Source organism: Balaenoptera acutorostrata, chromosome 10 (assembly GCF_949987535.1).
Source record: "Balaenoptera acutorostrata chromosome 10, mBalAcu1.1, whole genome shotgun sequence".
In the NCBI taxonomy this organism is placed as follows: Eukaryota; Metazoa; Chordata; class Mammalia; order Artiodactyla; family Balaenopteridae; genus Balaenoptera; species Balaenoptera acutorostrata.
In genome coordinates this window covers 69,869,451-69,897,098 of record NC_080073.1, presented here as the reverse complement: position 1 = coordinate 69,897,098, position 27,648 = coordinate 69,869,451, and the positions used below count along the sequence as shown (strand labels likewise).

General features: G+C 37.9%; 1 protein-coding gene across 5 annotated transcripts in view; it reads right to left on the bottom strand.

Annotated features, from left to right (window-relative positions):
- Window positions 1–27,648, bottom strand: part of RNF8 (ring finger protein 8) — a 74,926-nt gene that overhangs the window by 8,986 nt on the left and 38,292 nt on the right. For 2 of the 5 annotated variants that reach the window (XM_007197936.2, XM_007197935.3), the window contains one exon: window positions 26,472–26,957. The exons of the other annotated variants lie outside the window; for them this stretch is intronic. In XM_007197936.2, the coding sequence (XP_007197998.2) occupies window positions 26,829–26,957 (129 nt within the window). In that variant the 3' untranslated portion in view covers window positions 26,472–26,828. Of the gene's footprint in view, window positions 1–26,471; window positions 26,958–27,648 lie in introns of those variants that run through there. 5 annotated transcript variants of the gene reach the window in all.

Genomic DNA, 27,648 nt, shown 5'->3' with positions numbered 1-27,648 from the left:
AGGGAACCAAATAGAAATTCTGGAGTTGAAAAATACAGTAACTGATACGAAAATTTCACTACTGAGGCTTGTATGGGAAGAATTGTGTCCCCCACAAAATTCATATGTTGAAGTCCTAACTCTCAATGATACTTATTTGGAGATGGGGCTTTTAGGAGGTGATTAAGGTTAAATGGAGTAATAGGGGATCCTCAATAAGTTTAACACCTGACTTCTCATCAGAAATCATGGAGGCCAGAAGGCACTAGAATGACATATTCAAAGTGTTGAAAGACAAAGACTGTCAACCAAGAATTCTATACCCAGCAAAACTATCCTGCAAAAAAAAAAAATCACTGTATGGGGGTAGGAGGGTCATAAAGGAAAAATTAAGACATTCCCAGATAGGGACTTCCCAGGCAGTCCAGTGGTTAAGACTTCACCTTCCAATCCAGGGGGCGCAGGTTTGATCCCTGGCTGGGGAACTAAGATCCCACATGCCTTGTGGCCAATAAACCAAAAAAAGCATAAAACAGAAGCAATATTGTAACAAAGTCAATAAAGACTTTAAAAATGGTCCACGATCAAAAAAAAAGTCTAAAAAAAAGACATTCCCAGATAAACAAAATCAGATTATTTGTCATTATGAGAACTGCCTTACAGGCTACTGAAAGGAATCCTTCAAGCTGAAAGAAAGGACACCAGACAGTAAACTGAATCCACACAAAGAAATATATAACACCAGTAAAGGTTGCTTCAGATTCATTTTGGGAGTAGGCAAATGAAAACAGTAAAGAAATTACATTCAGAATTCTCTGTCTTATATTCCCTGCCACACTCATCCCTGTCTCCTAATCAGAAAACCAAGTCAGAGGTAACTTAAGAAGATGTATTTTTATTTCTTACTTTAAAAATTAATAATATGAATTTTAAAAATATACAAAGAGATATAGTAAAAAACTCATTATATCAATTAAAATGGGATATTTTAAAATTTCAAATAATCCAAAAGAAGGCAGGAAAGGAGAAACAGAAGTATGAAAAACAGAGAGAATAAACAAAATTAATAAAATGGCAGACCTAAATCCAAACACGTCAATAACTGTATTAAATGTCAATGGTCTAAGTAGACCAATTAAAAGAGATTGTTATAAAAGACTACAAAAATTAAGAGCTAACTATATGCTGCCTTATAAAACTCCACTAAATATAAGGGTCAGTTAAAATTAAAAGGATTTTTAAAATTATATACCAAGAAAACACTGATCTGGGGGCTTCCCTGGTGGCGCAGTGGTTGAGAATCTGCCTGCTAATGCAGGGGACATGGGTTCGAGCCCTGGTCTGGGAAGATCCCACATGCCGCGGAGCAGCTGGGCCCGTGAGCCACAACTACTGAGCCTGCGCGTCTGGAGGCTGTGCTCTGCAACAAGAGAGGCCACGATAGTGAGAGGCCTGCGCACCGCAATGAAGAGTGGCCCCCACTTGCCGCAACTAGAGGAAGGCCTCGCACAGAAACGAAGACCCAACACAGCCAAAAAATAAAAATAAAAGAAATAAATAAATAATAAAAAAAAGAAAGAAAGAAAACACTCATCAAAAGAAAGCTTAAAAATCTACAGTAGTATCAGTCAAAGTAGACTTCAGAGTGAGGAAAAACTATCAGGGAGAAAGAGGGACACTGAATAATGATAAAAGAGTAAACACATCAAGAAGACATAACAACCTTAAATATGTATGTTAACAACAGAGCTTCAAAATAAAAGTGAAGACTGATAGAAATTAAAGGAAAAATGGACAACCCCAAAATTATGGTTGAAGAGTTCAACCTTCATCTCTCAGTAATCAATTGAACAGGAGACGGACATCATCAAGGATATAGAAAAACAAACAACATCACTGGCCAACTGGATCTAATTGACACATATAGAACACTTCACCCAACAACAGCAGAATACACATTCAAGTACACATGTGTACCAAGATAGAATATCCTGGATCATAAAACAACCTTAACCAATTTAAAATAATTGAAATCAAACAAAGTAAGGTCTCTGACTGTATAGCATTAAAGTAGAAATCAGTAACAGAAAGATACCTAAAAAATCTCCAATATTTGGAAATTATTCTAAATAATCCATGCATCAAAAGAAATCTCAAAGGAAATTAGAGAATATTTTTAAGAAAATGAAAATAAAAGTACAACATATCAAAAATTGCAGAATGCAGCTAAATCATGCTTAGAAGTAAATGTTATTGTATTAAATGATTCTATCAGAAAAGAAGAAAGGTCACAATTCAACAATCAAAGTTTCCACCTTAAGAAACTAGACAAGGAAGAGCAAATAAATTCAAAGTAAGCAGATGAAGGAAGTAATAAAAATAAAAGCAAAAATCAATGAAATTTGGGCTTCCCTGGTGGCGCAGTGGTTCAGAGTCTGCCTGCCAATGCAGGGGACACGGGTTCGAGCCCTGGTCTGGGAGGATCCCACATGATGCGGAGCAGCTGGGCCCGTGAGCCACAATTACTGAGCCTGCGCGTCTGGAGCCTGTGCTCCGCAACAAGAGAGGCCGCCATAGTGAGAGACCCATGCACCGCGATGAAGAGTGGCCCCCGCTCGCCGCAACTAGAGAAAGCCCTCGCACAGAAACGAAGACCCAACACAGTCAAAAATAAATAACTAAATAAAATTTTTAAAAAAATCAATGAAATTCAAAACAGAAAAATAAAGAAAACAAAAGCTGGTTCTTTGAAAAAGTAAGTAAAATTAATAAACTTCTTGCCATCCAGAGAAAAAAAAGGAGATACAAATGACCAATTTCAGGATGAAATGGGGAGTATCTTTATAGATGCTGCAAACATTAGAAAGATATAAGGAAATACTGAGAACATCTCTATACATATAAATGGACCAATTGATATGAACCAATTCCTTAAAAACTACAAAGTACCAAAACTCACCCAAGAAGAAATAAATTACCTGAATAGTTCTATATCTGTTTTTTTAATTGACTTCATAGTTTTAATTTTTTAAAAAAACTTCAAAAAAATTGAGGGTCAGATGGCTTCACTGTAGAACTCTACAAACATATAAAGAAGAAATTATACCAATTCTACACAATATCTTCCAGAAAATAAAAGAGAAAGGGACATTTTCCAAAGTGTTATATGAGGCCAGCATTATTCTGATACCAAAGCCAGAGAAGGTCAATAGAAGAAAATTGGGGAGTTCTCTGGCAGTCCAGTGGTTAGGACTCCACACTCTCACTGGCCAGGGTGCAGGTTTGATCCCTGGTTGGGGAACTAAGATCCCGCAAGCCACATGGCATGGGTGAAAGAAAGAAAAGAAAGGAAAGGAATAGAAAAGAAAATTGCAGTCCAACATCCCTCACAAACATTAGAAACAAAAGTCCTAGACAAAATACTAGTGAATCAAATCCAGCAATGTATAAAAAGAATTCTACACCTTGGCCAAGTAGTGTTTATCCCAGGAATGCAAGACTGGTTAAATATTAAAATATCAATGTAATTCCTATTAACAGACATAAAAATCAAACTTCATAATCACATTAATTGAAGCAGAAAAAGCATTTCAGAAAATTCAATACCCATTTATGATTAAAAACTAGTGATAAAAGGGAAGGGTATATATATTCATGTATTAATTATTACAATTAGTATAATATGTTTATATATACATACATACATGTATAAAATCCTACATAATGATGAAAGTCTGAATGCTTTCCCACTGAGATTGCAACAAACAAAGAACAAACCTGCCTCTACATTGGATATATTCCTTTAGCTCTAACCTTTGTGCTCTGTTGCCTGCTCTGCACATCTGTAGAGGAATGCTGCCTATAGCCTGAAATATACATAATAGCCCTTTCTCAAGACTCTGCCTCCCAGGCGTGACCTTTAAAGGTATAACAATTTTCATTCACATATAAAAAGTTGCAGAATAGAGAATAACATTGTCTTGTTGGAGGTTTACAGGAACATCATGACCAGACCCGACATGGATAACTACAAGAACAAAGGATTATCACATCCTCTCTGCATCTGGCTGGCAACAAGAAGTTTGCAACAACCAGCCACACCCCCTCCTCTTTTCGTATAAAACAAGCCTGAATTCTAACTCAGGTTAGATGGTTCTTTGGAACACTAGTCCACCATCTTCTCGGTCTGCTGGCTTTCCAAATAAAGTTGCTATTCCTTGCCCCAACACCTCGTCTCTTGATTTATTGGCCTGTCATGCGGTGACAGTGTGAGCTAGGACTTGGTAACAAGATCAGGAACAAAGTAAGGATAAACACTTTCACCGCTCAATCAAATCCTACTGGAAGTCCTAGCCAGTGCAATAAGGCAGGGGGATAAAAGACATATTATTGGAAAGGAAGAAAGAAGAGGATCCTATACACATGACATGATGTCTACATAGAAAATCGCAAAGAATCTACAAAAAAAGTTCCTAGAGTTAATAAGTGAGTTTTGAAAGTTTGCAGAATTCAAGGTCAACAAACAAAAATTGATATTTCTATATATTAGCAATTAACAATTGGATATCAAAATTTTTTAAATACCATTTACAAAAGTGTCAAGAAAATGAAGTGTTCTTAAAAACTTGTTCAGAATATATCTGCTAAAAAACCCTACAAGATTATGATGAAATAAATCAAAGACCTATAGAGAGAGAAATACCACATTCATGGATTTGATGATTCAATATAGTTAAGGTTTCAATTATTCTTAAATGATCTATCAACTTTGTGCAATTCCAATAAAAATGCCAGAAGGAATTTTTGTAGATACAAACATACTGATTTTAAAATTTATGTGGAAAAGCAAAGGAACTTGGATACCAAAAACAATTTTGAAAAAGAAGAATAAATCTGGAGAGTCCATACTATCTGATGTTTAAGACTTACTACTAAAAGAAAAAGACTTACTATAAAGCTACAGTGATCAAGGCATTGTAATAATGGCAAAGGAATAGACACATAATCAATGGAACAGAGTAGAGAGTTTAGAAATAGACTCATACAAATGTGGTCAATTGCATTTTGACAAAAGTACAAAGACAATTCAGTGAAGAAAGAATTGTCTTTTCAACATAAGGTGTTGGAACACTGTTTCAACATCCATATGCAATTGTCATTATCACCATCATCTTCAACTAAACTGTACCTTGATACAAAAATTAAACCAAAATGGATCATTGACCTAAACATAAACTCTAAAAGTATGAAACTTTTAGAAGAAAACATAGGAGAAAATTTTCGTAACCTTGGGTTAGGCAAAGAGTTCATAAATGTGACACCAAATCATGATCTATATAAAAAAAAAATTGATAAATTGGACTGCATCAAAACTGAAAACTATTGCTCTGTAAAAGATACTATTAAGAAAATGAAAAGAGAAGCTACAGATGAGAGAAAATATTTGCAAATCATATATCCCACTACAGACTTGTATCCACAATATATAAAGAACTCTCAATATTCAACAGTAAGGAAACAAACAATACAATTTTTTTTTCACTTTATTTTTTTAAAAGTTTTTGGCTGCATTGGGTCTTTGTTGCTGTGTGTGGGCTTTCTCTAGTTGCAGCGAGCAGGGCTACTCTTCGTTGAGGTGCGCAGGCTTCTCATTGTGGTGGCTTCTCTTGTTGCGGAGCATGGGCTCTAGGCACGTGGGCTTCATTAGTTGCAGCACACGGGCTCAGTAGTTGTGGCTCACGGCTCTAGAGCGCAGGCTCAGTAGTTGTGGCGCACAGGCTTAGTTGCTCTGCGGCATGTGGGATCTTCCCGGACCAGGGCTCGAACCCATGTCCCCTGCATTGGCAGGCGGGTTCCTAACCACTGTGCCACCAGGGAAGCCCCAACAATACAATTTTTTAAATGGGCAAAAGATTTAAGCAGATCACTCACCACACAAAATATATGGGTGGCAAATAAGCACCTGAAAAGATACTCAACATCAGTTGTCATTATGGAAATGCAAATTAAAACCACAGTAAGATACACACCTATTAGAATGCCTATGATTTTTTAAAAATCTGATAATACCAAGTGCTGGTGAAGATGTGAAGCAACTGGAATACTTATCAATTGCTGATGGGTATGGAAAGTGGAACAAGCACTCTGGATAACAGTTTGGTTGTATCTTATAAACTGGAATATATATGTACCTTATTACCCAGGAGTCACAGTGAGCTATTTACCTATATAAGTCAATCTTATGTTCACACAAAAGCCAAATACAAATGTTTATACAGAGAGAAGTTCTATTCATAATTGTCTAGAAAGAACTCAAATGTTCTTCTATAGGAAAATAGATAACCTATGGTACACCTTTACAATGGAATACTACATAAGCAATAAAAAGGAAGAAACTATTGACAAAGGCAACAACATGAAAGAATTTCAAATGCTGAGTGAAAGAAGCCAGGCTCCAATGGTTACATAGTGTATAACTCCATCTATACGACATTCTGGAAAAGACAGAACCATAAGGACAAAGAATAGGGCAGTAATTGTTAAGAGTTAGGAATGGGGGAAAGGTGTGACCATAAAACAACTGGGATCCATAAGGGACTCTTTAGGGTGTTGGAACTGTTTTGTATCCGGATTGCGGTGGTAGTTACACAAGTCTACACATGTGTTAAAACTTATAGAACTGTACACTAAAAAGCCAACTTAACTATATGTTGTTAGTTATCAAGAACATGCAAATTGAAACTACAATAAAATACAACTTCACACCCACTAGAATGGCTAAAATTAAATACACGGGGGAAACCAAATGTTGATAAGGATCTGGAGCAACCATGACTCTCATACATTACTTGGAAATCAGTGTGGCAGTTTCTCATGAAGTTAAACATACACTTAATCTATGATCCAGCAATTTCACCTCTAGGTATTTATAAAGAAATGAAAAAATATGCACACAAAAACACTTGTAGATGAATGCTCATAGCAGCTCTATTCATAATCACCTCAAAAATACAATGATATGTGAAAGAAGCCAAGCATGGGAGAGTATCTATGCTATGATTCTATTTATATGAAGTTCAAGAACACTAAAAACTAATCTATGGTGATATCAAAACAGTCGTTGGCTCTGGAACAGAGGAACTGACTGAAAAGGGGTATGAGGAAACTTTTTGGGGTGTTGGAAATATTTTATATCTTGATTGAATTCATGGTTATGCAGGTACATACATTGTCAAAATTCATGGAACTGTTCACACTTAACATCTGTGATTTCACTGGATGTAAAATTTACCTGAGTAAAAAAAAATTACCTCATATATATATCAGTGAGAAAGCTGTTGCTTGACTTAAGAAAACTAAATTGTGAGATGGTTTTTGACACACACATTTTGTTGGAAATTCAATCAATTTTTAATTTTTGTTTTGATGGTCAGAATTGTTGAAAATCCCCATTTGTAGATTCATAAAGATTTATTTTTGCAAATGGAATTAAAGCTTCTAAAGTTTTTTATAAATCAAGGCAAGAATAATGCTTTTTCAAAGAATACTAGAATTCTTCCAGTATGTTTGAGTTAAATTCCAATTGTATTTTTTTGTTCTAAGATCAATGAATTCATCTTCAGTTATTTCAACAACTGAACATCTTTGATCCAATTTATATAAGAAAGAAATGGATTGCATATCTGTGGTTTAACTTAGAAGCCGTAAGATAGAAATAACCTTTGAAAGACTTCTGAAGTGTTCCAGAAATTTGCAGACTTCTCTTTTCAAAGAAATTGACAGAATTTTGTATTACAACTCCATCTTAGAAAAGCATATCTTCCAGTTTCTTCCTTATCGATCACTTAACTGAAAATGTTTTTAAATTTTTTAAGAAGCATATATAACATTGACCCCATAACATTTAACTGAAAGATTTAACTCTTCACATGATTAAAAGTATATGTCAGGTAAGCCAATATATGAAAAAAAATTTTCAGAATGTCCCAAGAGTGGATTTTCTTCTCGTTCTTTCTTTTTAAAATTTCTGTTCAAGTAAAACTTCTGCCCTTAGTTTGAAAAAGTGCTTGAAGGCATATCTTCATGAAAACCAGCAAACTTCTGTGTGGTAGAGAAGGAATTTATAGTTTGCTCTCATATCTCTACAAAAAAATTTAAAATGCATTTGACTCAAAGATCTGACTCTGATAAAGTTGATGACATTTATGGCTGTTGACAAAACTTCTTTTTCAGGGCTGTTAGAAGAATCTTTTTGCCAGTGCTTGTCTGTGTAAAAAGACAATGAGTGATGTGAAGAGTTTCCTTTCTCATGCAAGTAGCAAAACTAGATGCTTTAACAAGCATCTCAGGGGCTCCATCAGTGCAGAATATGAAGGTTTCTTTCCAAAGTTTTATTTGGCAAACAATATGTTTACCATTTTCAAAATGTTCATAGCCTTTGTAGTTTCCAAAAGGACTCACAAAATAAGAATTCTTCTTTGATGGTATCAGCATGAGTACAGGATACAAAAAGAGGGAACTGGCTACGTTGAGAACCACATCTTATTTAGATGCCCCCTTAGGCTGGGCAGATGTAAGATGCTTTTTCAATTTTGCTGACATTATACTTCAATTCACATTAATTTTTACACATACACACCCCACTCTGGCTTTTGTGTTCTAACACATTCGATAATGCAAGTGAAACAGTATAATACATGGTTGTCACCATCACTTCCTTTTCTTTGACATTTCATTTTAAATTGGGTTGGTAAAAAAATATACTAAAGAAAGCTAAAATAAAGCATTTGATTCAATTTACTTACTTAATTTTTTTATTTTGAAATAATTTTGGACTTAAATAAAAGTTTCAAGAATAATACATAGAATTCTCAGATACCCTGGACTAGATTCCCCAATTGTTAACATTTTACCACGTTTACTTTATAATTTTCTCTCTATTTATACACATATGTAGCTCTTTATATGTATGCAGTTTTCTCTATTATCATTTTATACACACATACATACACATTTACCTCTCTATATAAACACATTGTTTTTATGAACCATTTGAAAGTAAATTGCAGGCATGATACCTCTTTATCCCTAAATACTAAAGTGTTTGTTTCATAAGAACAAGGATAGTCTCTTACTTAACCACAGTATAATTATCAAAATCAGGAAGTTAACATTGATATGATACTTTAATCTGCAGACCTTATTTATATTTCACCAATTGTCCCATAATGTCCTTTGTAGTAAATAATATTTTTTGGATAAATGGCTAACGAAAGTGTGATATAGATAGATAGATAGATAGATAGATATAGATAGATAGATATACACACATATACATATACAAAGGAATAAGGAAATCCTATCATTTGCAACAATACAAATATAACTAGAGGGGATTATGCTAAGTGAAAAAGCTGGATAGAGAAAGATAAATACTGTATGGTATCACTTATATGAGGAATTTAGGGGGGAAAAAAGTCGCTCTCATAGAAACAGAGAGTAGAAAAGTGATTGCCAGGGGCTGGGAGATGGGGGGTGGAGGATATAGGGAGAGGTTGGTAAAAGGGTACACAAACTGTCGGTTATAAGATGAATAAGGTCTGGGGATCTGATGTACAACATGGTGACTATAGTTGATAATATTATATAGTATAATTGAAATTTGCTAAAAGAGTAGAAGTTAAATTTTCTCACCAAAAAAAGGGGTAAATACATGAGGTGACAGACGTATTAACTTGATGGGGAGGGGGATCCATTCACAATGTATACATATATCAAATTATTACACTGTATACTTTAAATATCTTACAAATAAATTTGTCAATAATACCTCAATAAGCTGGAAAAATTTTTTTGGTCTAGGGGCCTATCCAGTATCATACTTCAAATTATGGAATGTCTCTTTAGTTCTCTTTAACCCGGAACAGTTCCTAAGTCTCTGTAGTTCATAACCTTGACATTTTTAAAAAGTTGTTTTGTGAAATGCTCCCAAATTGGAATCTAATGTTTCCTCATGATTAAATTGGAATCATGAACTTTTGGCAAGGATAGCATAGAAATGGCACTGCTGTGTCCCTCTTATTGCAGGGGAGGGGCATGATGTCAATCTGTACCAGTACTAGTGATAGTAATTTGATCAGGGGTTTAAGGGGGTGTCTAAGTTTCTCCCCTGTAAAGTTACTACTTTTCCCTTTGCAATTAATAAGTATTTTGAAACTATATACATGTTCTGTTCCTCATCAAACCTTTACCAACTAGTTTTAGCATCTGAGGATGACTCTTGCCTAAACCAATTTTCACTGTATTATCTACTAAACGGTGGCTTTCTAACTCCATCATTCCTTCTGAATTTTATGGGTGGCATTCTATTATAAGTAAGAACTCTTCCTTCTCCCTAATGTAAGTATGTATATATGTATGTGGTTATAATAGCGTTAGGTTATTATACATTACTGTTGTTATTTATTTTAATGCTCCAAGTGACATTTTTGACACAATTTTTGTATGGTTTTTAAGTAAATTGTTTTTATGAACCTACAGATAAATGAGTAATTTGTATGTTAAGTAAAATGATATTCAAGAAATATGTATACTAATTTATAAAACATGGCAAGTTTTACACTTTATCTGGTTTTATCACCTTTAATGACTTTTAATCCTCAGATAGACATATGGATTATAGCAACAGTAGCTCCAAAATTGTATCCTTCCAAGAATCTCACCATTGTTGCACATGGTGTTGAATGGTTTTCTGTGCCTTCCTAGAAATAATGGTTCTTGTTTTTTACATCATTCACAGTTTACTCACAAAGTTTTTATCATATATCACATAGTAATACAGTGTTATAATCTCATGGTTTTTAGGATAGTCAAGAAAAGAAGGAAAAATATATTAATAGAGTCTTCCATATTAACCCAAGTATTTACCATTTCTAGTGCTCCTCGTTTTTCCCTATGGATTTGGGTCATTTTCTGGTGTCATTTCCTTTCAGTCTAAATTACTTCCTTTAGTATATCTTATAAGGCAGCTCTAATAGCAACATGTTTTCTGTCTTTACCTAGTAACGTCTTTATTTTGCTTTCATTTTTGAAGGGTAGTTTTGCTGGATATAGAATTCTTCATTCAGCACACTGAATATGTCATTCCACTATCTTCTGACCTCCCTTGTTTTGGATGAGAAGTCAGCCAACAGTTGTATTAATGCTCCCTATATGTGGAATCATTTTTCTCTTGCTGCTCTCAGATTTTCTCTTTGTCTTTGAACACTTAGACTATGATGTGTCTAGGTGTGGATCTCTGTATTAATCTTTCTTGAGGTTTGTTGCATTCTCGGATACACAGATTCATGTTTTCATCAGATTTGGGAAGCTTATGACCGTTATTCAAAAAAAAAAAAAAAAAAAAAAGCTCTTCCCTATATTCTCTCAACTCTCCTTTGGATACAACCATTAGACATATGTTGTATGCCTAATGTCTGTACGATGTTGTCCCACAGGTCTTTGACCACCAGTTATTTTCTTCAGTTTTTAAAAAAAATATTCAGTTGGGTAATTTCTACTTATTTATATTCAAGTTCAATGATTCTTTTTTCTGCCATCTAGAATCTGCTACTAAGCCCCTCTAATGAATTTTTCATTTAGTTATACTTTTTGTGGTAAAACATATATAACATATAATTTACCATTTTAACAATTTCTAAATGTATATAATTCAGTGGCATTAAGTACATTTGCATTGTTGTGCAACCATCACCACTATTCATCTCCAGAACATTTTCATCTTCCCAAACTGAAACTGTTATCCATTAAACAATAACCCCCTATTCCCCCTCTCCCCTCAGTCCTTGGAAACCACCATATTTCTTTCTATCTGTAGGAATTTGCCTATTCTAGGTACCGCATATAAGTGGAATCATACAATATTTGTCCTTTTGTGACTCACTCTCTTTGCTTAGCATAATGTCTTCAAAATTCATGCATGTTGTAGCATGTGTCAGAATTTCCTTCCTTTTTAAGGTTGAATTATATTCCACTGTATGTATATACCACATTTTGATTATCCATTAATCCATCAATGGGCACTCAGGTTGCTTCCACCTTTTGTTATCATGAATAGGCTTCTTTGAAAATGTGTGTACAAGTATCTGCTCATGTCCCTGCTTTCAATTCTTTTGGGTATATACCCAGAAATGGAATTACTAGATCATATGGTAATTCTATGTTTAATATTTTTAGAAACAGCCATACTATTTTCCACAGCAGCTGCACCATTTTACATCCCCACTAGCAATGCACAAGGGTTCCAATTTCTCCACATCCTCACTAACACTTGTTATTTTCTGGGGATTTTTAGTGGTTTTGTTTATTTTCATAATAACCATCTTAATGGGGGTGATAATGAAGTGATATTGCAATCTTATTATGGTTTTTATTTGTATTTTCCTAATGATTAGTGATGTTGAACATCTTTTCATGTGCTTATTAGCCATTTGTATATCTTCTTTGGAGAAATATCTGTTGAAATCCTTTGCCCATTTTTCAATTGGGTTGGGTTTTTTGTTGTTGAGTTGTAGGAGTTCTTTATGTATTCCAGATATTAATTATCAGATATATGATTTGCATATATTTCTTCCATTCCACAGGCTGCCTTTTCACTCTGTTGACAGTGTCCTTTGATGAACTAAAGTTTTTAATTTTGATGATGTCCAATTTATCTATTTTCTCTTTTGTTGCCTATATTTTTGATGTCATATCCAAGAAATCATTGCCAAATACAATGTCATGAGATTCTCCCCATATTTTTTTTAACGTTTCTTTTAATTAATTTATATTTATTTTATATTTATTTTTGGCTGTGTTGGGTCTTCGTTTCTGTGCAAGGGCTTTCTCCAGTTGTGGCGAGCGGGTGCCACTCTTCATTGCGGTGCGCGGGCCTCTCACTGTTGTGGCCTCTCCCGTTGTGGAGCACAGGCTCCAGACGCGCAGGCTCAGTAGTTGTGGCTCACAGGCTTAGTTGCTCCATGGCATGTGGGATCTTCCCAGACCAGGGCTCGAACCCGTGTCCCCTGCATTGGCAGGCAGATTCTTAACCACTGCACCACCAGGGAAGCCCTCTCCCCTATATTTTATTATAAGAGTTTTATAGTTTCACTCTTACATTTAAGTCTTGAATCCATTTTGAGTCAATTTTGTAGATGATGTAAAGTAAGGGTCCAACCTCCTTTTCTTTAATATGGATATCCAGTTTTTCCAACACCACGTGTTGAAAAGATTGTCCTTTCCCCATTGAGGTCCTTGCATCTTTGTCAAAAATTATTTGACCATATATGCAAGGGTTTATTTCTGGGCCCTCTATTCTATTCCACTGGTCGATATGTCTGTCTTTATGCCCGTACCACACTGTTTTGACTACTGTAGCTTTGTAGTAAGTTTCAAAACCAGGGAGTGTGAGACCTTCAATTTGCTTTTCAAGATGTTTTGGCTATGAGGTACCTTGAGATTCCATATGAATTTTAGGATGGATTTTTCTATTTCTGCAAAAAAGAATGTTCTTGGGATTTGGATAAGGATTGCACTGGGTGTATAGATTGCTTTGGATAGTTACTGCATTCTTCAACTCCAGAACATCCTTTGGTTCTTTTCTTACTATTTCCATCTCCTTATGAAGAATCTCTATTTGTTGATTCATTGTTGTCATAACGTCTTTTAATTCTTTAAACATGATTTCCTTTAGTTCTTTGAACATAATTATAACAGCCTCTTTGAAGTCTTTGTCTGCTAAATTCAATATCTATAGTCACTCAGAGTCAATTTATTTATTTATTTATAAATATTTATTTATTTATTTTGGCTGCTCCAGGTCTTAGCTGCGGCACATGGGATCTTCGTTGAGGCATGTTTAGTTGCGACATGCAGGATCCTTAGTTGCAGCATGTGGACTTCTTAGTTGTGGCATGCGGACTCCTTAGTTGCAGCATACAAACTCTTAGTTGCAGCATGCATGTGGGATCTAGTTCCCTGACCAGGGATCGAACCCAGAACCCCTGCATTGGGATCACTGAGTCTTACACACTGGACTATCAGGGAAGTCCCCCAGAGTCAATTTATATTGACTTTTTTTCCAAGTATGGGTCACACATTTCCATTTCTTTGTGTGTCTTATAATTTGTGGTTGTTGTAGTTCTTGTTGAAAATTGGACATTTTAGATAATATCTTGTAGCAACTCTGAATTCTAATTCCCCCCCTGCAGGTTACTGTTATTGCTATTTGTTTGTTTCTTTATTGTTTCTCTGATTAGCAACTTGTCTGGGCTAAATCCATGAAATCTGTCTCTCCTGCAGTATACAGCTATTGATGTCTCTGTTCTGTTATTTTTTTTTTAATTAATTTATTTTATTTTTGGCTGTGTTGGGTCTTCAGTTGCTGCACATGGGCTTTCTCTAGTTGCGGCGAGCGGGGGCTACCCTTCGTTGCAGTGCGTGGGCTTCTCATTGTGGTGGCTTCTCTTGTTGCGGAGCACAGGCTCTAGGCGCATGGGCTTCAGTAGTTGTGGCACGTGGGCTCAGTAGTTGTGGCTCACGGGCTCTAGAGCGCAGGCTCAGTAGTTGTGGCGCACAGACTTAGTTACTCCACGGCATGTGGGATCTTCCCGGACCGGGGCTCGAACCCGTGTCCCCTGCATTGGCAGGTGGATTCTTAACCACTGCACCACCAGTGAAGTCCCTGTTATTTTTTATTCTTATTTTTATTTCTGTCTTCCTGAGGATTGCCTCATGTACTGTGTAGCTTAGTGGCCAGCCACTGATCCTGATCAAACAGAGCTTGTCTTCAGCCACCTCAAGCCAGTAAATCTTCTGTCCTCTACTGATAGATCTGTGTACGGGCGGGGAGTGTATTCATAGTTTAGGCCATTTTCAGTCTTATCCAGCTTTTACTTTCTGCTACATCCTTTAGTATTTCCTCTGCACATACATAAAGCCTCAGGGCTGGCCAGGAGTGTGTCGCTGACTTGGGCCCTCTCTGATCTCTGTGCATGCATGCAGCCTCAGCCTGGAACACGCTTGCCCCAACCAAGACTACAACCTCAAGCTAGCAGAACCACTGGCCCTCCTCACTTCTACCTCTGAGATTGTCACTTTCACCAACAACACTGTTGGGTGTGGCCACTGTCCTCTGCTCCAAATTGAGTGAGCCCCCATTGACCACAGCAGAGAAGGTGCTGGTCCTGACTGTCCTAAAATTTAGAACCTCTGTATCAGATAACCAGAGGGAGAGTGTGATGGAGCAGGCCCAAGCCAGAACATCACAGATTCTCACTATTCTTACCTGAAGTTCAGCAGTTTTTCAAGCATAAATGCTTCTCAGATTGTTGTATGATTTTGTTTTGTTTCTGGGGAACTGAAATGGTTTTGTCAATTTTTCTTTATGTCAACTATTCCTTTTGTCCTAGTTTCTTCTGGGGTAAATGATATGCTGATCTCTTCACTTGGCCATACCTGAAAGTCCTGCCTCCAGTTTTCTTATTTTAAATGCTCAGTATTTTCTAAGGAAAAATAATATGCAAATACAGCCTGTACAAATACTGTGTGTTCGTTCATGCCTTTACTTCAAAACACAGACAATGTGCACAAAGAGAGTTCAAAGGGAAAAGTAAAAGAAAGAACCTCTGCTACTTGCATAACTTGTTACTCTATACATGGCCTGTATCATGTGTTAGCAATAATAAATTATCTTAAATAATATCCTGTAACAGTTACCTCAACCATTAGGTTTGAAAATTCCTAGTCCACACTTCTAGACTGCACACTTGCTCATGTTACACAAGGTCAAGCTGCCATATGGAGAGTTAAAAATTCTCATTTGAACTGTCTAGTTTGCAAAACCTGGACCAAAAGTGGAAACAATGTACTTTTGTTTGTTTTTGTTTGAGCAACAAATGATTTTTGATAGAAATTACTAGAAAGCAGCAAAGGTATCAATGTGAGAAACACATTGATCACTCGGTGCAGAATTGCCCAGTAGCTGGCCAGCTACATAACATAAACATGGAAGACCATATTCATGTATTATCTAGTAGTAAATCTAATAATACTGAAATTCTGAAGTAAGGATGAGTAGAAATATTTTTAAATATCTACAGCAACTTTAATGTGATATGAAAATAGCTGTGGTTCCTATTGATGGCAAAGACACAGATAATCTAATGTTCTGGGGCTTGTTGCCTACTGTGTTAGTTATCAATTGCTGCATAACAAATTGCCCCAACATTTAGTAGCTTAAAACAACATCTATTATCTCACACCATTTCTGAAGGTGAGGAATCTAGGAGCAGCTTAGCTCAGTAGTACTGGCTCAGGGTCTCTCCTGAGGTTGAAGTCAAAGTATTGACCAGGACTACAGCCATCTGAAGGCTTGACTGGGTTGGAAGATCCACCGCCAACCTCACTCAAATGGTCGTTGGCAGAAGCCTCACTTCCTTGATGAGCTGTTTTTCATTCTGGGTGGTAACCTATCCAGCTGAAAAACTGTAATTCTAGCCTCCCTTGCAGCTAGGTGTGACTTTATACTATGCTCTGGCCAATGATGTGTAAGTAGGTGTTGGGTGGGAATTCCAGGAAGTCTTAAAACTTTGGCTGTCTTGGGCTATCAGGCAACCACTAAGGATGGTGAAGGATAGAAACAGAAAGAGCTTGAGTCCTTAATAACAATTGAGCCTCCCTTCAGCTTTTATGGGGTGTAGGGGGGAGGATGGCTTGTTTAGAGCCCTCTATTAGTCTAACCTAATTCTGAAATGCATACACTATCTCATTTTACCCTCACAAAAATTTTGTGAGGAGGATTTTATTATCCTCATTTCATGGAAATGAAATCAGAAGAGAGATAACTTGACTTGCCCAAGCTCATATGAATAATAAAGGTACAGCTGGAATTCAAACCCAGATGTGTCTGACTCGTCAGCAAGTGTTCATGACCACTGGACCAGATGGTTGTACATCATAGGCAATAAAGGTAGTAAGTAGTAATAGCAATAGCTAACACAGGAGCTCTTGCTGTGTTCCAGGCACTATGCTACAGGCTACATACTTATCATTTCATTTAGTCTTCACAACAACCCCCATGAGGTAGGTATTATTATTGCCATTTTATAGATGAGGAAACTGAGGCTTGGAAAATTTAAGTCATCTGCCCATGACTCAAGGAGACACAGGTGGCCAAGACATGACCTCATGTATACTTTAGAAAGCCACCTCGGGATAAGGTCTGGGGAATGGATTAGAGAGGGAAAGAGCAAAGACGAGGGGCTTATTTGAAAGCTATTGAAGGATTTTGAGAAGAGAGGAGGAGGGGCTGAGCGCTGGTGCATTCTGTCCCAGGGCCTAGCTTTTAAGATGTGAGGTATGTCTGCTCTGAGGAAGCTCCTTGTAAGAAGCTGTCTGCAAGAGGGTAAGATAAGGACATGTTTGTCTCTCCTCCCTGAGCTTTTAGGGAGCTCCTTCCATTCCCTTTTGTCTCTCACCTCCTTTAGCTTCCAGGATGTCCACTGTCCCAGTCTCACCCAGGGTTTTTTTTTAAATTAATTAATTTATTTATTTATTTATTTGGCTGCACCGGGTCTAGTTGCGGCACACGGGATCTTCAGTTGCGGCATGCGGGATCTTCAGTTGCGGCATGTGAACTCTTAGTTGCAGCACGTGGGATCTAGTTCCCTGACCAGGGATCGAACCCGGGCCCCCTGCATTGAGAGCGTGGAGACTCAGCCACTGGACCACCAGGGAAGTCCCTCACCCAGTGTTTTTGAAGGTATGAAAATGAATGGAAGAGAAGAAGTGATAAACCTATTTGCTTTAGAATGTTATGAACTTAAAAGAGAACCTTCCATGGGCAAGGGGAAGGGGTGGTACCATCAATCAGCAGTTCAACCTGTCTCTCATTACTCAGCACAGACCTCTGAGGGGTCACCCAAATCCTATCCCAGAGCAGGTCAGAGTTGGAAGTGCCCTCTTATCTCTGAGACCCACAGAAGCTGGGTAACTGGCTGAAGGTCACAGAGCAAGTAAAAGGTAGACTTGAAGCTCAGACTCTTCCCCATCACATTTGCCACCTACACAAGTAATGGAACCTGATGCTGCCAACTCAAACCAAAAGAAAATGTTTTGGAAGGATACAGGCCAGCTCACAGGATTAAGGCAAGGCTGGACCAGGCTGTGTCAGTCTTCTGACTCAGGTGTAAGCAACAGAAATGTCTTCTGGGTACAGTAGTTAGAAATGGAATATATTGAAAGGATTACAAGGATATATCAGAAAGAGGTTTAGCAGCTATGCGTCCAGGAATAACACCCCAAATGGTACTACAGAACCAGTCTGGTGGTTCTATAGTCACTACTGCCCCCAGCACCTGGGCATGCACAACAAAGCTTGTATGGCAAATACCCGTGACTATGGACAATGCTGCAAGCACTACTGTCACGACTGCTTCTAGAAACACCTCATCAGCCACCATTCTCACAGAACACGATTCTGCTTGTCCCAGCATCTTTGCATCACATTTCCAGTTCACAGCTTGAATATGCCTAATTAAGGCATCCTTGTTCTGTATGCAGCTCTAGCCACAAGGGATTCTGGGAAAGCAAGTATCTGATACTTTCAGCTTCTTTCTGGGGAAGTGGGCTTTGCTTCATGAGGAAGGGAACTAGTTAATAATGTGAAAGTAGTTTGGGTGCTGGATAGCCAAAAAGAAGGACAAATGTGGGTGAGATAGATACAGGAAAAGAACAGGAACCAAAGACTTTTGTAACAGCATCTTAAAATAATGCTTAATTTGTTCCTGCTGTTGCAGCTGGAGATTAAGGTGGAAGACAGAGTGGGAGATTAAGAGGTATAATAAGAATATATTCTCAAAAATGAAGAGTTCTTATGAATATATTAATATACTCTTTTAAAAATTAATATACCTATAAGAATATATCCATAAGAACAGTGTATTAACATATATAATACCAAAATTTATATATAAATTATAATTTTATATTTGAATAAATTTATTATATAAATAAAACAATAATAAATAATTTATTTTATAAATATATATGATCTATATAATTAAAAAGAACAAAATTATTTTCATGAGGGAGAGTGCTCATGAAACAAAGCCCATCATTTTATTTTGGGATAAGGACACCCATGTTTGGTTGTAGAACTCTTCCAGCCTTTAAATACTAAATCCACACATCAATTCTCTGACTTGCAGCTCTCTCCTTCAGATGCTGTTCTTTGACCCTGTAGATACCTCCTGCAGGCCCTGGACTCATCTACTGTCTAATTATCACCTCCCTCCTGTCTTCATTTTTCACCCTAACCAGCCTTGAATCCAAGCTCCATCACTTCAACCCCATGGCACCTCCATAACCAAAATCCCAACTCTGTAACGTGTGGGTGTGGGTGAACACACACCCACTGTGCTAGCTCTTGCGTGAGTAGGCAGCACTGCTAAACCACTTCCACAGAATCTGATAACACCTTTGTGGGAAGCTTTTGATCTTTTGACCCTTTATTAGGATGTAGCTCAGAATGGCTTTTTTCTTTTGTTCGGGGCGTAAACACCTAGAGCAGTGCCTAGTAAAAAACGGGCATCAAATAACTATTGCTGAATTGAATTTATTGGAAATACTCAGAATTCAAATAGCCACTAGATGACAAAAAAGTCACACCAGATTCCAGTATTCACAGAGCCCGAAGGAGGTGGACAGCAGGGATAGTGGGTCTGGAAATTGGATTTAATGTGGGGATCTGGGTGAGACTCTGGTAAAGCAACAACAAGCTGAAAATACCACTTGGAGATTAAATTAATGAGCTCAGGTAACCCCTGGTGGGCACATTGTTTGGGGACGCTGCAGAGGAAGGAAGTCCAGCAACTGAGCATTTATTGTGCAGGATGCATAGGCTCTTCTAAAATGAAGAAATCAACTAAACAAGACAGTTCATTACTTTTCATCAACACAAGGCCCCATCTTCTCCTCAGGAGCTCCTACTCCTACTGCCTCAACCCCCATTTATGGAAAAAGCTAAAAGAGTTGACCAGCTGGGAAGTTTTACTGGTGTTCAGAAGAACAAGCCCTTGGCCTACACTTAACAATGGCAGCATTCTGCTCAAATCAGGCCCTGCATCTGTTAACAAGACTGCTTCTCTGGGTAAGAGACAATGATTCCAGGATTCTAACCTTCTTATACTTCTTAGGTTAGCACCACAATGCAAGTTAGATGTCCTTTCTCTTAATTTCTATGTCAAGCAGAGTTAATTGTAGAATTTTTTAGAGGCCTGGGGGAATGAGTTGTTGAGACAAACAAACCTAGGGCACCCCTGAGTTATCCTTAGATATGAAATGAGGCGATTCTATACAGAGTCAGGCTATAAAAAGCAAACAGGCAGTTGGAGAGACCTGCCCATCCCAGGCACTCTTGCAGATGTGGTGAATGCCTGGATGGTTGTTCACAGAGCAAAAAGTAGTGAGAGAAGAGCTGGAGATAATGAGGGGATTTAGGTCTTTCTATAAAAACAGCAGTTTCAAATCAGAAAAACAGATAACAGGTATCCAGCTATCCAACCCACAAAGGGCAAAGTCCCCCACCCTGGCACAGCCTGATTGCTGGGATGAAGCCTGCCTAGAGGTAGAGTAAACCCTTTCTAGGTTAATGTAATCAGATGGATATGGGACACCTGCCACTCACTGCAAAGCACTTCACAGAGCTAGCTGGCTGCATTCATCTGCTTAATAAGGCCAGAATCTGAAACAAACCCTCTTTACCCAGTTTCTCACAGCCCGGTTATAGAGAACATGCCTTTAATTAGAGCCAGACAGCACAGTGGTGGGGCTCAGCTACACTGTGGTTTGGTGCTGCAGGGCAGAAAAGTTACCATGTATCCTTCTAGGCAAGCAAAATGTAGATGGTGTTTAATATCAGATTTCCCTCCAGGAAAAGAACACACTGTAGCTTCGAGAAGTGATTTCAAAGTTTGGGTTAATTTTTGGTTTGTGTCCTTTAATAATAGAACATTCAAGTTTATGTTTGTGAGCAGTGCAATAACTGGAATAATTATTTAGGCCTCACTGTAACACATCACGGTATTTTAGAGATAAAGAAACAGAGGCTCAGAGAGGTTAAGTTGCCCAAGGTCACACAGTTACAAATGGCAGGGCCGGGATTCAAACGCAACTAGTCTGACTTTCAAATGTTATGTTTTCTTTTTTCTTTTTTTTAAGTCTGTATTTAAGAGCTCACTTTCTTAACCTGTGTGGCACACTTGAGAGGAATGTGGTGTTCTGGAAGGAGAGGTTGCAAGTCACTCTTGTGTCCAGCAGCCAAGGAAGAGAAGGATCATTCTGTGAGATCAGTCTCTGCAGATGGCCTTCAGGCTCTTTGAGTTGAGATGTATCTCCTTTGAGGATCTTTCCTCTAATGATGTACAAGGGGGTTTACCGCAGAATTGTCTTAAAGAGTAAAAAGTGGGAAGCACTGGTCCCCAATATGATAGCCACCTGACTATGCAAGAACCAGTTAACTATACAAACTACACAGCTCATTTGTATCAACCAACACAATTATACGTCACTCAACATAAATTATAAGAATTTCAGTGGCAATGACACAAATCTTACTAGAAATGAAGTTGATTTTCTGAAGCCCTTACCTTGTCAAAATGTAAATGGCTATTCATACAAAGTGATGGTTGCACTATCTTTTTCTTGGATGATTGGAGCAGATTGATTTTACCTCGGATACCCTGCCTTGGCTTTATTGAAGTTTTGCACTGTAGGTTTTTATGGAATCAGAAGCCTAATTGATTTCGTTCTTATTTCAATGTAAACTAATGGACCTTCAGATGGAAGTAGTTATACTAGATTATAGAACCAGACTTACTAGACCATTACTAACAAAACATTTAGAAAAAGTTATATCCGTAAATATTTTAAAAAAGAAACAGATTGAGCCTCCTTGATTTTAATAGAGAACTCCCACTAGATGGATTTCCAGATTTCCCTTTTTTCCTTCTTCACATACCACTTTGTGGGTTCTATGTCATTTTTGTTGCCATTATTTTTGTTTTGTTGTTTTAGTTAAAAGTATATATTCTGATATTTATTTAATAGGACTTTGTTTGAGAGCTGTATGAAGAAAAGAAAGAGTAAAAGGTTTAAAGCAACCTGGATCTTAAAAAAGGAAAACTGGAAAAACAAATTATGGTGCAAACACATAATGGAATAATAGGCAGCTGTAACAAAGAAAGAGGAAATGCCTTACGTTCTGACATGGAACAATCACCAAGATATAACTGAAAAAAAGCAAGGTACAAAATAGTGTACAGTTTGTTATCATTTGTGGAAAAGAAGGGAAAGAAGGCCTACATGTGTGTTTTTGCTAGTATAGACAGAGAAGATCTCTGGAAGGATATACAAGGAAACAGCAACACTTGTCACTTCTGTGCAGGGAAGTGTCACTGGGGGACAAAGATGACAGGCTTTTCTCTTTAGGTCCTTTTGTACCTTCTGATTTCAAAACATGTGGCCATACTGCCTACTCAAAAAATGTATATCTGGTAGATGGAGAAAAAACAATTTACAAAATTCAACATCCACTTATGATAAAAACTCTTACCAGGGATTTCCCTGGCAGTCCAGTGGTTAAGACTCCACACTTCTACTGCAGGGGGCACAGGTTCGATCCCTGGTCGGGGAACTAAGATCCCACATGCCACAGAGCGTGGCCAAAAAAAAAAAAACTCTTACCAAATTGGGTAGAGAGGGAACATATCTCAACATAATAAAAGCTATTTATGAGAAACACATAGTCAATATAATACTCAATGAGGAAAAGCTGAAAGCATTCCTGCTAAAATCTGGAACAAGACAAGGATGCCCACTCTCACCTCTTATATTCAACATAGTACTGGAAGTCCTAGCCACAGCAATCAGACAAGAAAAAGAAATAAAAGGCATCCAAATTGGAAGGGAAGAGGTAAAACTGTCATCATATGCAGATGACATGATTCTATATATAGAAACCTCTAAAGACTGCACAAAAAATTTACTAGAACTTAGAAATGAATTCAGCAAGGTAGCAGGATACAAGATTAACATACACAAATCGGTTGCATTTCTTTACACTAACAATGAAATATCAGAAACAGAATGTAAAAAAAAAAAACAATACCTTTCAAAATTGCACCCCAGAAAATAAAATAGTTAGGAATAAACCTGATCAAGGAGGTGAAAGACTTATATGCTGAGAACTATAAAACATTAATAAAGAAAACTGAAGATGAATCAAAGAAATGGAAAGATATCTCATGCTCTTGGATTGAAAGAATTAATATTGTTAAAATGGCCATACTGCCCAAAGCAATCTACAGATTTAATGCAATCCCTATCAAATTACCGATGCCATTTTCCACAGAACTAGAGCAAATAATCCTAAAATTTATATGAAACCATAAAAGCCCAGAATTGTCAAAGCAATCCTGAAGAAAAAGAACAAAGCGGGAGGCATAACCTGCCCAGACTTCAGACAATACTACAAAGTTACAGTAATCAAAACAGCATGGTATTGGCACAAAAAGAGACATGAGGCTCAGTGGAACAGAATAGAGACCCCAGAAATAAAGCTACACACCTACAGACAAAGGAGGCGAGAATATACAATGGGAAAAAGACAGTCTCTTCAGCAAGTGGTGTTGGGAAAGTTGGACAGTCACATGTAAATTGATGAAGTTAAAACACACCCTCTCACTATACACAAAAATAAACTCAAAATGGCTTAAAGACTTAACACATAACACCATAAAACACCTAGAAGAGATCATAGGCAAAACATTCTCTGACATAAATCGTACCAATGTTTTCTTAGGTCAGTCTCCCAAGGCAATAGAAATAAAAACAAAAATAAACAAATAGGACCTAATCAAACTTACAAGCTTTTCCACAGCAAAGGAAACCATACACAAAACGAAAAGACAACCTACAGACTGGGAGAAAATATTTGCAAATGATGCAACCGACAAGGGCTTAATTTCCAAAATATACAAACAGCTCATATAATCCAACAACAAAAAAACAAAAAACCCAATCGAAAAATGGGCAGAAGACCTAGACATTTCTCCAGCGAAGAAATACAAATGGCCAATAGGTATGTGAAAAGATGCTCAACGCCGCTAATTATTAGAGAAATGCAAATCAAAACTACAATGAGGTACCACCTCACACCAGTCAGAATGGCCATCATTAAAAACACTACAAATTACAGATGCTGGAGAGGCTGTGGAGAAAAGGGAAGCCTCGTACAATGTTGGTGGGAATGTAATTGGTGCAGCCACTATGGAAAACAGTATGCAGTTTCCTCAGAAAACTAAAAATAGAATTACCATATGATCTAGCAATCCCACTCCTGGGCATATATCCAGACAAAACTCCAATTCAAAAAGATACATGCACCCTTATGTTCATAGCAGCACTATTCACAATAGCCAAGACATGGAAACAACCTAAATGTCCACTGACAGATGAATGGATAAAGATGTGGTACATATATACAATGGAATACTATTCAGCCATAAAAAAGAACGAAATAATGCCATTTGCAGCAACATGGATGCAACTAGGGATTATCATACTAAGTGAAGTCAGTAAGAAAAAGACAAATAACATATGATATCACTTATATGTGGAATCTAAAATATGACATAAATGAACTTATCTACGAAAGAGAAACAGACTCACAGACATAGAGAACAGAGTTGTGGTTGCCAAGGGGGAAAGGGTTGGGAGAGGGATGGAGTGGGAGGTTGGGGTTAGCAGATGTAAGCTATCATATATAGAATGGATAAACAACAAGGTCCTACTGTATAGCACAGAGAACTATATTCAATATCCTATGATAAACCATAACGGAAAAGAATATTAAAAAAAGAATATATACGGGCTCTGCTGGTGGCACAGTGCTTAAGAATCTGCCTGCCAATGCAGGGGACACGGGTTCGAGTCCTGGCCCGGGAAGATCCCAAATGTCGCGGAGCAACTAAGTTCGTGCGCCACAACTTCTGAGCCTAAGCTCTAGAGCCTGCAAGTCACTACTGAGCCCGCGTGCCAAAACTACTGAAGCCTGCGCGGCTAGAGCCCGTGCTCCGCAACAAGAGAAGCCATGACAATGAGAAGCCCGTGCACCGTAACTAGAGAAAGTCCGTGCACTGCAACAAAGACCCAACACGGCCAAAAATAAATAGTTTATTTTTTTTTTAATTTATAAAGAAAAAATATATATCTATGTATAACTGAATCACTTTGCTGTATAGCAGAAATTAACGACATTGTAAATCAACTGTACTTCAATTTTAAAAATTAAAAAACAAAAACAAACTGTCATGGCTGAGCAGAATCTTTGGAGTTGGTCTCTGGACACGAGTCCACCATCTCCCTAGATTGCCGACTTTTCTTATTAAAGCACCTTTACTTTCTTTAAAAAAAAAAAAAGTGTATCTGCACTCTTCTAAAAATTTATATATCCCATGCAACCGTATAAACAAAACATATGTATAGAGGAAACAGGAACCTAACTGTTACATCAAGATGTAGTAATCTTTTCCTTCCTTTCTCTATTTCTCCAGAATTTTTTGATTTGGTTGTAATGGCTATTTTTAAAGTATTATTTTCTATGTTTAACTTACTTCTTCCTTGACTACACCAGTATTTCAATCAGTAATCCATTGAGAAAGATGAAAATGAAGACTAGGGACACCAGAATCCCAATACACACAAGATTCAACAAAGGAAAAACCTACCATCCCTATGAAACACATGGGGTATAAATAAAGAACTACAGAGAACTGTTCTCTAGGTAGGCAGTAAAAAGGGAGAGGAAAATACCTTTCCATCTGGAAGCAAATCATTGAATGACATAATGCACAACCAGTTTCCTACTGGAGCTCCTCATTTTAAATAACTACTCTTCAACTTCCTGTGTTTTCCTTCATTCTCATCACTGGTAACCAAGGATACCACAGATTTTCCTAAGCTCCTATTTCCCAAACATCAAACTAGTTTTCTTTGTTTAAAATGGGAAAGCAGCAAAAGAGAAATGACTTTTAATTTTTTAAAAAAAGCATATCAAGTTCTCATAAAATCACTGCCCATGTTTTCTGACATTGGGTAAAATAGATTTGGAAACAACTTCAGAACCCCAGCTGAAAGAAGGAAATTCACTCCATCCCAAAACCAGGTAGCAGTGACTCATCTCTGGAATGAAAAGGAGACATACCAGTTGGGGGCTTAACAGAGCCCATCTGCTATGGCCATGATCTTGGCCTTGGCTTCTTAGGCTGACATGCACTTGAGTCTATCATCGGATACAGTCACCTTCTTAGTTGCAATTTATGAGCTGCCAGTGTTTACTTGTGAGACTGTCTGGGAGCTGGAAGGGAAGGAAGATAAATATACCAAAGCCCAGCTGAGCAACTGATAGGTTTTACATTTTATTTCCAGGAAATGACATTGTTTTCACAAAGAAGAGGTATGCCATCCTCTCAAATAGAGGCTGCCTTCGCCTTCAGGGGCAGCCATAGGGATACACCCAACCTTCCCAAAACAAATATCAACAGAGGTGCCTCTGAGGTACCAAAACAATAACAACAACAACAACAAATTTAAAAAGCACAACAGAAATATATAACCCGTTCAGTGTAGTGAAGCAGAGTCTCTTAAGTACCCTGAAGCAGTCAGTGCTTCAGACAATGGTGGCAGCAGGGATGGCCAACATGGAGGCTCGTGACGGAGGATTCCTAACTCAGTCTCTGTCCCACGTGGCTCTATCCCATGCTCTGTCTCAGAGCGGTCCCAGACCTGTCCATAGCGAATCCTCCAGACCATCCCAAGTTCCCAATGCCTGGCAGTCTTTCAAATGCCCTTCGAGCACGGTCTTGAGGACAGTCTCTTTGCTTTGGAGAGAAAAAAAAAGAAAGAAATAAAGGAGGAGCCTGCATTTCCCTCCCCTGGCCTCCCTGCTGCCACCCTCAGTCTTTTCCCCACACAGCAGCCATGGTGAACCAAGAAAATAGACGGCAGATCATATCACTCTGCTCAAAGCCCACTCCTCACTTTGCCAGAGTAAAAGTCTAAGTCCTTCCAAAGGTCTATAAAACCCTATACAATTTGCCCCCTGCCCAACCTCCTCACCTCACCTTCTATTCCCCTTCCCATCGTTCACTCCACTCCAGCCACACCACCTCCTTGCTGTTCCTCCTATCCCCTCTGCCTAGGACACCCTTTCCCCAGATGGCAGCATGGCCACTGCCCACTGAGCTTCACTCAAATACCACCTGCTTCAGTGACTACCTTAACTATATCAAAAACTGCCAATGCTCTCCTCATCACTCCCGACCCCTTTCTTGCTTAATTTTTCTCCATAGCACAAATCGCATCTAACTTATTAGATTTTCACTTCTCTTTCTATTCTTCATACCTAGAAGAATGTCTGGCACAAAGCTGGCCTTCAATTAATATCTGTTGGAGGAAGGCAGGAATTACATACACAGCAACAGGCAGGGAGAGGTGCAAGTTTTTCCTCTGTCCAGAGAGAGAGGGGGTGCGAGGGGCTATTCACTGGCCTCTAGTGTTTTCCAATAGCTA